This window comes from Dama dama, chromosome 12 (assembly GCF_033118175.1).
Source record: "Dama dama isolate Ldn47 chromosome 12, ASM3311817v1, whole genome shotgun sequence".
NCBI lineage: Eukaryota > Metazoa > Chordata > Mammalia > Artiodactyla > Cervidae > Dama > Dama dama.
In genome coordinates, this window is record NC_083692.1 from 64185588 (window position 1) to 64201663 (window position 16076).

Sequence of the window (16076 nt, forward strand, 5' to 3'; positions counted from 1 at the left end):
TTAAACAGAAGTGACATATCACTAATGAACCAGCCTTAGGCAAACAGTTAAGAAGGCAAGTCTCCAGCCTCCTGCAGCCTCCTATTCCATAACTTTTCACCACCTTCTGTGGAACTCCTTTTGTAACTGTGAGCCCTAATTCTGTTCACCACTCCACTTCCCCACCCCAGAAGACCTGCTCTCGAGAAGAGATGTGATAATGATTCCTTACTGTTTTACTATGAATTTAAATCAGTGCATTAGCTCTCTCAAAAATATTTATAATCTCAGGCATTTATAAAGTATTAAATAGTCTCTAGTTCAGAAATAGAAGATAACAGCTCCAGTTTCAGGAAGAGGCAGGAAAGTATTTGGGGTCAGGAGTATGTTAATAAGCCACTTGGTCAGATGCAGGATCTTTGGTCTCAGGCTCTGGACCACTTGATCTCTCATCCCCAGGAGCTGTCTCCTGCCCTGTCCCTCCTATCCCTACCTTTGGCCTTTTCCACGTGATGGCCTTCATCTTGGTTTTCTGGCTCAGCTCATGGGAGCCCAGGGATTGGATGCCTGCTGGGAACACAAGGTCTTCAAAGAGGCACTTCTGAGCCAGGCACCGTTGTCTGAGAACAACAAAATCCTGCCCCTCATACTTGATGGGCTGCGTGGCAGTGCCCTCTCCATTTCTCCTGTCCCTCTCACGGATCACACGGTCACAGAAGAATCCTGGCAGCAGGTAGGGCATGGTGACCGCTCAGGGAGTGGAGCTGGGCCTTCACTGTGGCCTCTTTCCTGCTGTGCCCTCGGTCCAGGCCTAATCCTCCCATGAATGGGCCGGAGCCTATATAGCTCCTCCGCCCTCAGCAGCGCAATGCAAATGAACACAGCCCAGAGAAAGGCCGTGGTCAGAGTCAGCAGCTTTGGCTGGAGGCCCCTGAGCCCACGGTCAAGGGGCAACACCATGCCAGTCGGACAGGGAGCCGGCAAGGGGAGCAAGAGAGCCAGGGACAGCCCCAGAACAGGCCACAAGGCCTACAGACCTTCAGGCTACCTCCATCAGCCTTGCTGGGATTCTTCCTTTAAAAAGAGAAAATATAGTTACAGAGAGGCTTACTCTGCCTCAGCAAAAGGCATTCAGGCCTTTAACACTGGCGGCCGATGGGATATAGCATGGGGCCTTCGAAACATGCTGTATACACTAATCCTATACAGGCTGCTGAATGCATAGGAGGAATCTGCTCGGGGCCATTGTCTGAGGTTAATGAAGCCTTCATTCTCCTGATGTCCCTGCCCCATCCCCCCAAAGACCTTGACTGACCATTTCAGAACTCTAATCTGTGAGAGGAACCTAGAGGGTAGGTAGCTTGACCTCAGATGAAAGTCCCTGTGAAAGTGGGTTCCAGTGGCTGTGAACCGACATACACTGTTGTGAGTTCAAGACCTTTGAGGCAGAGAACGTGGTGGACCCGGAAGGAGGATAAATGTGTGTCAGAATTATATTCACAAGAAATCTCGGCCTTTTCGAAATTTCACCATGCTCAAACGGGCAGTTCGAGTGTGAGTGCAAGGAGCTGGCCCGGCTGGAAACTCTGTTCTGTCAGCCCGTCCATCAGGAGTTTGCATCTCCCTGTCCATTTGTGCGGGCTCATCAGTCTTCATCTACTACGTGTTTCTCAGTGTGTGGTCTTTGGACTACCTACATCAGAATCACCTGGGATGCCAGTTAAAAATGCAGATCCCCAGGGCTCACCCCAGACCTAAGGATTCAGATCCTCTTGGAAGGGGTCAGGGACTCTGCAATTTAAATAAACACATGTGGAAATTCTACATTCACTAGTGTTTGAAACTATGGCATTAGTTTTACAGGATACTATAGTAGCTCAGAATAATTTTTAAAATTTATTATTATTTTTTAAGTTTATTGTTATTATTTTTTATTTTTGGCCATGCTCAGCAGCATGTGGGATCTTAATTCCCTGCTGTTGCTGCTGCTGCTGCTAAGTCACTTCAGTCGTGTCCGACTCTGTGCGACCCCAGAGACGGCAGCCCACCAGGCTCCCCCGTCCCTGGGATTCTCCAGGCAAGAACACTGGGGTGGGTTGCCATTTCCTTCTCCAATGCACGAAAGTGAAAAGTGAAAGTGAAGTTGCTCAGTTGTGTGCGACCCTTAGCGACCCCATGGACTGCAGCCCACCAGGCTCCTCCATCCATGGGATTTTCCAGACCATGGATCAAGACTGTGCCCCCTGCAGTGTGGAAGCCTGAAGATCTAACTCTGAACTGCCTGGGAATTTCCTCAAAATACTTTTTGAGGTCAGTTTTTTTTAAAGAAATTATTTTATTTTTATTTGGTTTATACATGAATAAAGTTTTAAAAAAAATCAAACAAAAGTTGTCTAGAGGAAGAGCAGTCTCTTGCCCTGCAAATCCCTCACCTCAGATGCAGCCACTTTTAATTCTTTTAACTACTTTTTCTGGTATTTACCTCTATGTTTTAAAATAACATGCTTATACTACTATTTTTTAATTTACTATCTTTAGAAAGTATCAGTATAGTTCCTACTTGGGGGAATAAGGTTTAAGTTTCTCACATTATGCTCTGCCCATCATCTTCCCAAAATAACGTCGTAAATTTTAGAGAAATTAAAAATCAGTATTTACTTTAGTATAATTGGGTAAATATTGTTCACTTAGCTAATTTCAAAATTCAGGCTTAAATTGAAGAAAGTAGGGAAAACCACTAGACCATTCAGGTATGATCTAAATCAAATCCCTTACGATTATACGGTGGAAGTAACAAATAGACGCACAGGATTAGATCTGATAGACAGAGTGCCTGAAGAACTATGGACGGAGGCTTATAACATTGTACAGAAGGTGGTGATCAAAACCATCCCAAAGAAAATGAAATGCAAAAAGGCAAAATGGTTGTCTGAGAAGAGACAACAAATATCTGAGAAGAAAAGAGAAGCGGAAGGCAAAGGAGAAAAGGAAAGATATTCCTATCTGAATGCAAAGTTCCAAAGAATAGCAGGGAGAGAGAAAAAAAGCCTTCTTCAGTGAACAATACAAAGAAATAGAGGAAAACAATAGGATGGGAAAGACTAGAGATCTCTTCAAGAAAATTAGAGATACCAAGGGAATATTTCATGCAAAGATGGGCACAATAAAGGAAAGGAATGGTATGGACCTAACAGAAGTAGAAGAGATTAAGAAGAGGTGGCAAGAATACACAGAAGAACTGTACAAAAAAGATCTTCATGACCCAGATAACCATGATGGTATGATCACTCACCTAGAGCCAGACATTCTGGAATGCAAAGTCATGTGGGCCTTAGGAAGCATCACTATGGACAAAGCTACTGGAGGTAATGAAATTCCAGCTAAGCCTTTTCAAATCCTAAAAGATGGTGCTGTTAAAGTGCTACACTCAATATGCCAACAAATTTGGAAAACTCAGCAGTGGTCACAGGACTGGAAAAGGTCAATTTTTCGTTCCAATCCCATAGGAAGGCAATGCTGAAGAATGTTCAAACTACCACACAATTGCACTCATCTCTCATGCCAGCAAAGTTACGCTCAAAATTCTCCAAGCTAGGCTTCATGAACTGAGAACTTCCAGATATTCAAGCTGGATTTAAAAGAGGCAGAGGAACCAGAAGTTAAATTGCCAACATTCGCTGGATCATAGAAAAAGCAAAAGAATTCAAGAAAAACATCTACTTCTGCTTTATGGACTACGGCAAAGCCTTTGACTGTGTGAATCACAACAAGCTGTGGAACATTCTTAAAGGGATGGGAATATCAGACCGCTTTACCTGCCTTCTGAGAAATCTGTATGCAAGTCAAGAAGCAACAGTTAGAACTGGACATGGAACAATGGACTGGTTCCAAATTGGGAAAGGAGTACAACAAGGTTGTACATGTAACATTGCTTATTTAACTTCTATGCAGAGTACATCATGCGAAATGCTGGGCTGGATGAAGCACAGGCTGGAATCAAGATTGCCGGGAGAAATATCAGTAACCTCAGATACGCAGATGACACCACCCTCATGGCAGAAAGCGAAGAAGAACTGGAGAGCCTCTTGATGAAAAGTGAAAGAGGAGAGTGATAAAGCTGGCTTAAAACTCAACATTCAGAAAACTAAGATCGTGGCATCTGGTCCCATCACTTCATGGCAAATAGATGGGGAAACAATGGGAACAGTGACAGATTTTATTTTCTTGGGTTCCAGAATCACTGCAAATGGTGACTGCAGCCCTCAAATTAAAAGATGCTTGCTCCTTGGAAGAAAAACTATGACCAACCTAGACAGCATATTAAAAAGCAGACACTACTTTGCTAACAAAGGTTTGTCTATTCAAAGCTATGGTTTTTCCAGTAGTCATGTGTGGATGTGTGGATTCTTTTTTGTTGTTGTTGCAGAGACACATCTTGTTTATTGTGCATCACACAATACCTGACCTAAGATCTGTTAACTGCATGAACAAATCAGTATCATGGACCATAAAGAAAGCTGAGCGCCAAAGAACTGATGCTTCTGAACTGTGGTGTTGGAGGAGACTCTTGAGAGTCCCTTGGACAGCAAGGAGGTCAAACCAGTCAGTTCTAAAGGAAATCAGTCCTGAATATTCATTGGAAGGACTGATGCCGAAGTTGAAGCTCCAATACTTTGGCTACCTGATGTGAAGAACTGACTCCTTAGAAAAGACCCTGATGCTGGGAAAGATTGAAGGCAAGAAGAGAAGGGGACTACAGAGGATCAGATGGTTGGATGCCATCACCGACTCAATGGACATGAGTTTGAGCAAGCTTCAGGAATTGGTGATGGACAGGGAAGCCTGGTATGCTGCAGTCCGTGGTGTCCCCAAAAATTGGACATGACTGAGCGACTAAACAACAAAAACAATAAAGATAACAAATGTTCAAGAACTACATGAGTTATGTACAATTCTCTTCCTTGTTCATAATCAACAAATGCATCGTCTCATAAATTTCTTTGCTATTTCTGTCTCTGTCCCTCCCATTTGCAGCATAATACTGCTGAGCTATTTCAGCTTATTCCTCCTATGATGTCTAAAGTCCTGTCCATATTATGACTTCTGGGAAAAGCTACTGTCTTATGGGATATAATGGGAAGCAGTCCTAAAAATTATTTATAGGATTGTCACTTTCACTGAAACTCATGGTCCCCATCTGCGCTCCAGGATGGAACTGTGATGACTAATTTTCTGCTTAGAGAGAGGGCTGACTCTCAATTGGGTACCTCATTTTGACTTTCAATTACCATCATCAGTACTTCTTGATTCATTGTGCTGAGCAAGTCATATACAGTATCTCATTTAATCCTTACAACAACTCTAAGAAAGTAGGATCTTTGATTTTCTTTTCACAGGTCAATCAAGGAAACCAAGACCTGGGAAAGGTCAGTAATTTACCTGAGGTTACACTGGTAAGAGGTAGAGCTGGGATATGAATGCAGTTTCTTTGACTTGAAAGCATGTGCACTCCCTTTGATGTCTATCCTGATAGTAATTGCTGGCTTACCTTGAGCACCTACTTGGACTTTATGGATACTGGCTCAGAATAGCCATTTGATTATAGAGTATCACTATCTGCATTATAGAAAAGACTAAAAGCTTGGAAACTTTATGTGACTTGCTAGGGACAGTGTCAGGGCTCAGACCAGGTCTGTTTGCTTCTAAATCCATCTGACTTCACCACTCTGCACCATGCCCCCAGTTCTTCCTCTTTGTGGCTAGTCCAGTGATGCAACTTCTCTCTAAACTGTCTGACAGATGATGACACTAAAACAGATTACAAGAAGACCTCCTCCCAGCCAGGTTTACTGGAAAGATACTAATCCTGAAAGAAGCAGCTGCCCAGTGACTGGGTCCTAGACCCAGGGACAGAGTGCTCATTGCACACAGCCTCAGGGCCCCTCTCTTCCTTCTCTTCTCACGCTGGAATGGAGTAAATCTATTTTGTGCCAAACTAGGATTTCTTCCTTTCAGAATTGAGTAACTCAGGTCATGTGACACCCCCCCCCCCCCCAAGTAGGGAAGTCACACAGGGTAGAGTGTTAATTTTAGCAGTGATGGGCAGTGGCAGCAGTCATTAGAGCAAGAGACCTCCAGTGTCCCCACAAGTTGCCAGAAAGCTTCCAAATCCAGGGTGCTGATGGAAAGGGCAAGCCCTGGGTCCTAGGAAGTCAGTGGTCAGCTGTGTTCTGCATTTCACTCCTTTTCTTTAACTCCAGTTCAGACTGAAAGGAACCAGGCTCCTGAAAGAAATGATTCATTCCAGGTTCTAGAGCAAGAAATGTACAAGATGAGCCTGGAACTTTTTGTTGCCAGAAAACAAGGAAGCAGTTGAAGATGAATGGTGTCATGTCAAATGATAACAGGCAACACTGTCTGAAGATGGGACAATTTGAACGTCAAAAAGAATAATGACTGCAATGGATTAAAACATGTTGCAGAGTTTCCTATTGATCACACTGTTCATAGGGTATTATTTCAAGCTGTGATCCTCAGGAATAGGGAGAAAATAGGAAGAGAGTTGATTCTCATTATTCATGGTAGTTACATTCTATAAATTTACTGTGAATGTTCAGTTAGTGAATATTGAGCCATCATACCTGGTGGAAATACAGTATTAGATTCCTGGGAGTCTCTGATCACAAGATTTTCATCAACCCATCAATATACAAACTTATTTTATGTGTATTTCTGTTTAAAGACACCTTATGTAATATGTGTTATTAATTCATTAACATTGAACTGACAACACCATAGCTCACGCCTGAACTAAGCTTATCTAATATACGTATTTTCTCCTTAAGGCACATCCAGCCTTCTTGCACTTTAGAACACTCAATAGTCCTTCAGTACAGCACATGGCGGGGGGGGGGTGGATTTTAAAAGAGAAATCATCAATAAAAAGTACAGAAATGTGACAAAACGTAACACCAAACAGACCGTGAGAAGGACTCTTGTTTACAGTCTGAGAGCTGAAACTAGCAGGCAGAGGGTCACCTTGTCTGACTCCAGCTAGGAACGTGTATGAAGGGAGACAAATTTTTCACTGCCCTACACTTGTCAGCAAATGATTGAAGGAGCCCTATGGATATTGACTTAGGGGTTACAAATGAATTTCAGTGAGTAGGTGAATTCACAGATAAAGAAGTCCTAAGGGTCAACTAATCCTGGACCACAGCATTGACATCTCCAGGGAGGGAAAAACCACATTCCTTTAGAGTCAGAGGAATTTTATGACGATTTGATCTGAAGCAACTAAAGGAAGGATGGCATTATTCACAAATAGGGAGAATTACAATATAGAGGAAATCAGATGACTCTGTTTCACTGTCTGCTTGGTCAGAGTCGGATATAATGTGCTAAAATTGTGGCCAAAAAAGTTCAGGCTAGAAATAAGGATGAACTTTCAGACTGTGAAAGGTTAATGCAGGAAGGAGATGGGGACTTCGTTTTGCCTTCAAAACCTTAACATCAGGAAAGGAGCCCCTCTACCTGGAGTGATGGAAAGCAGTCATTTCCAAACATTTTCAATTCTGTGATTTGTAAGTTTTTTATAGCAGTTTTTATACTCCTGTATAATATATACTATATATTCCTGGTGCTCTGGGGGTATATAGTACACTTCTAAAAGTTCTATCATGATTACTTAAATCTGAAGTTTGGATGAAAATGGTAAAGAAGTGTCAGCTTTTTTTTTTTTTTTAAAGTAGAATGCTTCCCAGGTGTGAGCGGAGTCCTCATGGTTCCTTGGAGATCTTGAACCCCCATTCACAGCCTCTGAGAGGTCAGGCCCTCTTTGCCCCCACTTGTGTCTTTCTGCTTCTCTCCTTTCCCCATTCCTGTGCTTTCCACATTCTGATTTGTGGGTATGCTGGCCCAATACAACTTGTGAAAACCTAAACACTATCTTCCATCCTTTACCAAGAAAAGTCACATACTTGCCTCCAGCATTTCACAAGTTCATCAATAAAGGGATCTTTGAGGTTCAGGTCAAGAGGGGGATGACCCTGGCAGGGGAAGCCTCCTAACTTGTTGCTTCTCCTACCCCACTTTGGTTTCTATTCTAGCTCTCCTTTTTCTTGTAAGTAAATCAGCATTTTCTTTTTCTTTTTCTCCCCCAGAAAACAAACATGTCCAGCCCCCTTCCTGTGATTACAAGAATCTTCCTACATTTTCCTTGGGCGTTTTCTTCTTGAAGAGAGAAGCTGAAGATTCGGCCATGCTGAGGATTCACATATAAAAGCACATTTGGATAAACATGTATAAAATATCAAAGATAATTTTGTGGTGGTAACAAGACCTAATCTGTAGAATGTAATGATTTAGTTTAGTTTTTGACTGTGCCATGCAGCATGTGGGATCTTAGTTCCCTAACCAGGGATTGAACCCGTGCCCCCTGCATTGGAAGCGTGGATCCCTAACTACTGGACCACAGTTCATGGAATTCTCCAGGCCAGAATACTGGAGTGGGTAGCCTTTCCCTTCTCCAGGGTATCTTCCCAACCCAGGGATCAAACCCAGGTCTCCCACATTGCAGGCGGATTCTTACCATGTGAGCTACCAGGGAAGCCCACTAGACCACCAGGGAAGTCCTATTTTATTTTAAAAATTTTGTCTGGTGTAACAACTTGGGACAGGGAGAAGTCAGTTCTGGCTGGATAGTGGGGACTTGGGAAGGGGCAGGAGACCAGGTCAGAGAGACAGCAGCAAAGTCCAGCTTCAGGGGTTGGATTCAGGCTGATAGGAGCCCAGGAGAAAGAAATGGTTTGGGAAGAGGAGTATGAAGGGGATGGCAGAACTCTGAGTTCAGGAGAAAAGGGGTCTTATTTGTCTTATTTCTCTATTCTAAAGGCACTTCCCCCCCCCCCCATATTTTAATATTCCTGAAATTGTCAACACATCTTACATTAGAAACTTCCTTCAGTTGCATTCAGCTGGGCGGTGGTTGTGACCTTCTGGGAATACCCTCTGATAAGATCAAGAAAGTACCAGCATCAGAATCTTCCAGACTTGGTGAAAGACGGTTCATAATAAATTACAGCTTGGAAAACTTATCTAAACTCTATTCTTAAAAAGAGTGTAAGTCAAGAAATTTCCAGGCTTGGAACTATAAGGAGACAAAGTTGCCTGTTCAGAGTACAAAGGGACTTCTGTCTTTCTGGGAAAGAAGTTTCCTCAGGTCTAGGCAGAGGGAACTAACTGACCCAAGGCAGCAGAAGAGCAAGGCTGAGAGCCAGGTTAGAATAACAGGGCAAAGCACAACTGGATATGGGGCTGTAATAATAATAACAGGTTAGAGGGAAGGCATACACCAGAGACAGGTGGGTGAAGCTGAGACCCAGCTCTGAACTGGCAAAGGGTCGGGCTCTGAATAGATGGCATGGGAACAGGACTTGAGAAGAAAAGGTAATTGGGCAGCCTATGGCTAGAGGCCCAGGTACTGCCAACAAATTTTAGAGCACTAGATCTGGAGATCAGGGGAAGGTGGTTAATTTCCCCAACTCCCAAGAGCCAGTGAAAACAAAGAAAGCTGAGCAGAAAGTGGCTCAGGGAAAATGCAGAGTCCCAGCCGTCAGCCCTAGGAGCTTAGAGGGCAGAGGAGGAAGGGAAAACAGATTTCCTAGGGGAAGAGCTGAAGGGATAAATTAGAGGTGGCTGTATGTCAATGAGGGGTTCCCTGGTGGCTCAGATGGTAAAGAAGCTGTCTGCCAATCAGGAGACACAGACTTGCTCCCTGGGTTGGGAGATCCCCTGGAAAAGGAAATGGCAACCCACTTCAACAGTCTTGCCTGGGAAGTCCCACGGATAGAGGAGCCTGGTGGGCTTCAGTCCATGGGGTCTCAGAGTCAGACTTGAAGAGCAACTGAAGAGCAATAGTAGTATGTCAATGATGCAGTTTTGAGCTCAGCTGTGAATGGGAGGCCCAAAGAGGCTATAACCTCCTGGCACAGCCAAGAGACACTGAGGCTGAATCCATCAAGTGCAGTTTAACATGAAGTCTGATTTAACCTGGCTCCCATATAATGTTGACCCCTCCTTCTCTGGGATCCAGTTTAGGGTGGAGCTGGAATGAGATGGAATTTACTGAAAGGAAACTCTGTCTAGGGTCAGAGACAAAGGAGGCTCAGGAACATGTTGCCAGTCCCTGTTGCTGGAGGCCTTAGTAAGCTGAGCTGACTTGGAGGGTCTGCACCACACAGAACCTTCGTGCCCTCCGCCACAAGAGGATGTGAGTCAACTTGCCTGTGGAGGGACCTTGGCCTAGAAGGCAGAGGCACCAGGAAGGGAGATGCTGCTTCCCAAGGGAGAATTCCCTCATGGGCCTCTGGTCACTGTGGAGTGATTTGGGATCCCACATTCCCAAGGGTAAGGAGGGCACCAGATGCACAAGGCCTTGCAGCTGGCCCCTCATGCCTCTCCCCTCCAAAAGCAAAAGGGATCTAAGCTGTCCCTGATTTTAGCAGTGCTTGCAGGAGGGTATGGAGAAATAACCTGGAATGCATGAGGCAAAAGCAGGTGGGGAAATGGGAACACTTGCTTGCCTCCTTAGTCCCGAGGTTGTTAGAGCCAGTCGCTGAGTGAGCAGCCGTGTTCCCCAGGGCATTGTGATCCCCCATTATGTGGTCACCTTCACACTCCCATGATGCACTCACATTTCACAAACGCACTTTTGTATTTGATGGGGGAAGACTGGCATTGCCAAAAGGACAAGCAGTTGCCTGCCCACAGGGGATGGGTCACACATAAATCCTCACGGTAGGTAGACCGCCTCATTTAGATCAGGCAAAAAGTACTCAAATACATTACTGTGACTAGTATCTTGTTGGTCTAGACACAAATGAAGCTGGAAAGATGTTTCTGACATTGCCCTTTTTAGAGGCTGCACATCCAGTCATATTGGGAGCATTTTAAATTCATGGGCTCTCCCCCATGTGTCAGGCACTTGTAAGTCTTTGGTGTGGATTAACTCAATCTTCATAACAACCTTGTGAGATGGGTCCTTTTATTAGGATTATTCCTCATTTTTCTGAATTTGTGACAGGCAAAGAGAAGAGTATGTGATCAAGATTACCCAAGTGTTATGTATCAGGGTCAGAATTTGACCTCAGGTCAGGACTGGACTCTTAGCCGCTCTGCCATTCTACCTCCAGCTCACGGGGCCGCTGCTTCCAGGGCCCCAAACCCCTAAGATAATGCCCAGTTCCTTTTGTGGCTTGTGAGAACCCAATAAATGACACCCCACTTCTGTGCCTGAGTTTTGAACCAATGGATAAATGAGACAAATGTGTAAGGCAGGTGGGAGTCGAAAATGCTGCGTATATTGTTCATAAGTCTGATCTTGCCTTCTAAAGCCCACAATTAGATAGATTTTGTTGCTAAGAGTTCAGTTTCTATAGCCAGAATGCCCGGGGACAATAATAGTACTCACCTCTCAGGGTTGTTGTGAAGATGAAATGAGTTAACGTATGGAAGCACTTAGAATAGTTATCTTTGTGTTGAGTTCTTAGGGTTAATTGTGATCATACTCTTTGCCAGTATGCATGAGTCTCGGAGTCTGAGGACTCCCCTCAGGGACCTGCCTTTGGGAAACTTGCCACAAGGAACAGCAGGTAGCTTGTTCCCAGGAAAAAGAAAGTGTTGGGCTTCACAGGTCGTGTTCTCTTTACGAACCCACCCTCCCCGCTCGCCCCACCCCCGGGGAGGAGAGAGGAGAGAGGCCAGGAATGTTGTGTGACCGCAGCCCCCATCACATGGAATGGAACACAAGTTTCACCCCACACCTGTCCCCAGTGATACTGGGCAAGAGTCATCAATCTCCCAGAAGCCCTTTCTAGAGCTCTTCTTCTCTGTCCGGGGGTTTGTCATCAAGAAAATTTTGCTTAACAATGGGGAAGTGGTGTAAGGTTTGATTGCTTTCTGATCCTAGAAATAGATGCTGTAAGTAAAGCCTGGAGAAATCAGATTGTTTGGTTTGGACACTCAGTGTGTGATGCTCTCTATTAGAAGGGGAAAGGCAGTGAGGCTGTGCCTAGCGCGAGGGTGAGGAGAGACTGCAGGAGGGTGCCGTGCCTGTGTCTCTCTTCTTTGAAGAGGAAAAGGTTGACGTGCAGCTGATTATCTTAACTAGAATCATAGTTCATCATGAGATATTCTCCCTTGATCATCATCATCACCACCTGATTGTAATAAGCAATACTTGATTGTGAATAAAAATTCAGATTGGTGTTGACTGACTCTGCACTTTTGACAGTAAAAGCAGGAAGGGCCTCTCATAGGATACAGTCCCCTTTTCAGACTGTCTGAGCCTGACAAAGGTCACTACATCTATGAGATGCATGGAAAACTTATGTCTCCAAGAAGTGCTTTACATTTCAGAAAGTTCTAGTCAACGCAGCAGTTCAATCTCATTGCTGTGTGACTATAGATAAGTCACATGCCCTTTCTGGACCTTTACCACTTCACCTATAGGTGAAGAGGCTGGACCACATCTCCAAGATATTCCAAGACTGACCATCTCTAATTCTGTATTCTAGCTTATACCAATGAACCCAAGAGGCAGTGTTCCCCCAAACTTAACCTCAGAGGAAATAGGGACATTTTAACAGAGAGTGGGCTTTGTTATCTGGACCTTTAGAGACAGTACAAAGTTCCAGACTTGGGCTGGTGGTGGTGGGAGCACAATTTAGGACAAAGCTTCTCATGGCCTTCCTTTCACATTAACAATGACAGTTTGTTTCGGGACCCATCTAGGGCCTAGAGCATAACAGACCCATTTAAAGCATTTTTATTAATGTGTAGGTCTAAGTTTTAAAAGGCTAGAATCCACCAACAATTTCACTAAAGTAGTATTTGTAAGTTTTTTGGGTTTTTGTCTCTGCAGTACTGTTAGAAAAGGCTTTTAGGAACTATTAGGTTGGAACACAAGACTGTCCTCTCTCAGAGGTCAGTGGTCTGTGATGTGGGTTTTCATTCACCACCAGCAGCTGAGTGCCTACCGTGGGCCAGGTGCTTTGCTGGGTGAGGGGCTCCGAAGAGGAGTGAGAATGCTCCCCCTCTCAGCTGATGGGAATGGACGTGAGAAAGCTGGAAGGAAGTGATACCTGAGCAGGGTTTTACAGCGAGGGTAAGGAAGAACAAAGCAGATAAAAACAAGACGGGCATGACAGACAGCAGGAGCAAAGGCTGAGAGGTACGAGACGACTTGGGACAACAGAGCAGCTGCATGTGTCAGGGTCCAGGGGAGAGGGTGGAGGAGAGATGGACAGGGAGGCCGGGCTGGCAGGAGGAGAGGCAATCCCCCCAGGTAGGGAGTTTGATCTCAAGGCCTGCCGGCAGGGGGTAGGGAGAGAAGTGTTGTTGAAGATATTTCAGCAGGGATGTGATGTGTCCCAGTGCCCTGGCAGCAGGGCAGTGACTGGGTTGGGGAATGAAGTTCTTTCCAATCCTCTCTTCTAAACCGAGGGCCCCCAGGACAGTCATGACCACAGAACCAACAGGTGGCGAGAGGGGCCCTTGTGGAACACACAGCGTGAAGACAGGGTTGCTGGCTATTTCAGGTTAAAAAGAAACACGTGCCTCATGAATAGCACTGGGCCCCAGTGCTTCTTTTTAGTTTGCCAGTGGCCATGTGATTCTGAAATACGGAGGCCTGAATAGAGGAGAGTGGCAGAGAAGATTACTTTTTCTAGCACAAAATGTTAGGATTAGAAGGAGAAGCCCTAGCCATCATTTGTCCTCACCTTCTGAATGAGGAAATAAAGACACACCACAGCGAAGCTTATCCAGTTTAACCTGATGAAGCTAATAAACAGTACTCAGATAACATGGGTTCCTCAGGAGGGCCTCTCTCTCTCTGACCTAGGTTAACTCTCCTTGCCTTCTGATCCCATAGCACCCTGAACGTTGTCTCCTGAAACTTATCCGTCTTGTTCAAAGCATGTCTTGCCCTCAGGACTCTTGGCTGCAGGAGAGCAGGAATTTTTGTTTTTCTTATTTATGCTGACTCCTCAGTTGCTTGCCTGGTTTCTGGCTCTAGAAGGTGTTCAAAAATATTTATTGAATTAAAGAAAGTGTCATGCCAGAGGTGTGATCAGAGAAGGAAGCTTGGGAAATGTGACTTGCCTTCTGATAGATCACTGTACATGGAAGCCAGAGGCTGGAAGTGCCATTAAGAGAGAGAGGGTTTTCATCCAGGCTGTCATGCGTGTCGAATAGGCTTTGCTGTGGTGTGTCTTTATTTCCTCATTCAGGAGGTGAGGACAAATGATGGCTAGGGCTTCTCCTTCTAATCCTAACATTTTGTGTTTGAAAAAGTAGTCTTCGCTGCCACTCTCTTCTTTTCAGGACTCTGTATTTAAGAACAACATGGCCACTGACAAACTAAAATGAACATCACAATTTTCACCCTCCAATGAGAGAGTGAAAAAAATCCTAATAAGATGCAGGACACCCAACAGAGAGTAGATCTGGACTCCTCTCCAGGTCAGAATTTTGGAAGTTGTTTGGATATTCCAGTTTGGAATCTGTTCTGGGAAAGGAATATTTCCTTTTTATAGGGTGAATTAAATTGAGTTCCAATTGCTTTCGTAAAAAAACAAGATTTTTTTTTCAGAAAGAGAGCAAGGAGTGAGAATGAGCCCTCCTCCCCTGAGCACAGAGCCCCATGGAGCTGCTCCAGGATCCTCCCCACCCAGTGCCCTGTGCCCCCAGGAGCTGTGCTGTGGGGAGGTGCTGAGTAGGAGGTTTTCTCTGAGGGGAAAAAACCCAAGGAGCAAGCAGTCAGCTACTCACCGGAGGTCTCTTCCAGATGAACTGGATGGGGAACTTCTGGCTGTAAAACAGGGAGGTCTCATCCGGTGGGAACTCAGGATCCACAAAAAGAACCTTCTTTTCCAGACATTTCCTGTGAAGCTGCTCGAATGTCTTCTCTTTCACCCCAATAATGGGAAAATTGCGGCTGATGATGGCTGAGTAGATGCCACTTGGGTTTCCACCCCCTGCCTCCGTTCCCTTGCCCTGGGCTGCCTGGGCGATGGGCCCTGGGGACCTGGGCTCAGCCCCTGTCCGTGGGGCCACAGAGGCACTAATGACAGTCGGCATGGCTGGCAGATTTGGAAAGAAAAGGTTTTTAAAGACAGCAAGATTCAGCTACCTTTAAGGAAAGGAAGCAACTGCAAAGGGGAAGTTCCAGTGATTCTGTCATCGGAAAGAAAAATGTCCACATCCAATTCGAAGTTTAAAACCCATCAGAAGGTTGTCCAGCTTAAAAACTGAGCTGTGGTCCAGAAGCCATCAGTTTTCCTGAGGAAGGAGCACTAAAGGATTTCTGCAGCAGTTTTTACCTGGGGGGCTCCTACCAGCAGCATACATACCAGAGGGGAGAGAAAGAGAGTGAGGGTTGTGTTTCAGTGGCCCAAAGAAGCTTGAGCCAGGAAGACCAAAAATAGACATGAAGAAAGATCATGAGTATGAAAGCAAGAGAGAGGGTATTGGTGCAGCTAGACTGCGTGGTAGAGAGAGAAGGACCTGGTCAGGGATGTCCCTGTGTTGCCATGAGGTGCTGACATTATCAGAAAATGAAAGGGGAATATTTGAGTAAGTTGAAACTGAAAATTAGCCAAGAATGGCAGATGCAGTGTTGAATCAGCAGACTACCAAACTATTGGCCACCAGATTAATGGAGAACAATATTGAGAAAAGCTAGCAAGTGTGGATGTGAGATACCGAATTCTAGGAGAATATTCTAGGCATTTTTGAGAACATGGTTTTTACTTTTAAAAATTCTGGGATATCAGAACATTATTTGATTTGGTATCTCTTCTAGAATGGTCTGATGTCAGCGTTCAGTGAAACCATCTGGGTGGAAAATGCCACTCAGCAGAGTCCTCATCTGAGAAAATCCCTGTCTCTTCTTGACGTAGGCATTGCTTGGCTCTCCCCACCTCCCAAATCAACACTGGGACCAGATCCTCTACAAAAAGTGCACCTGAGCACAGCATATTCAGGCGTGCCACATTAGGCATCTGAGTCAGAAGTTGGAATTGGATACTGAGCTA

General features: G+C 44.9%; 1 protein-coding gene across 3 annotated transcripts in view; it reads right to left on the reverse strand.

Annotated features, from left to right (window-relative positions):
• CAPN3 (calpain 3) overlaps positions 1–15554 on the reverse strand; it is a 50004-nt gene extending 34450 nt beyond the window's left edge. Inside the window, exon 1 of one of the 3 annotated variants that reach the window (XM_061157464.1) lies at positions 14812–15554. In XM_061157464.1, the coding sequence (XP_061013447.1) occupies positions 14812–15120 (309 nt within the window). In that variant the 5' untranslated portion in view covers positions 15121–15554. The remainder of the gene's footprint in view (positions 1–14811) is intronic. The other 2 variants (XM_061157461.1, XM_061157462.1) reach the window with 2 other exon arrangements.
• Positions 15555–16076: the final 522 nt, after the last annotated feature.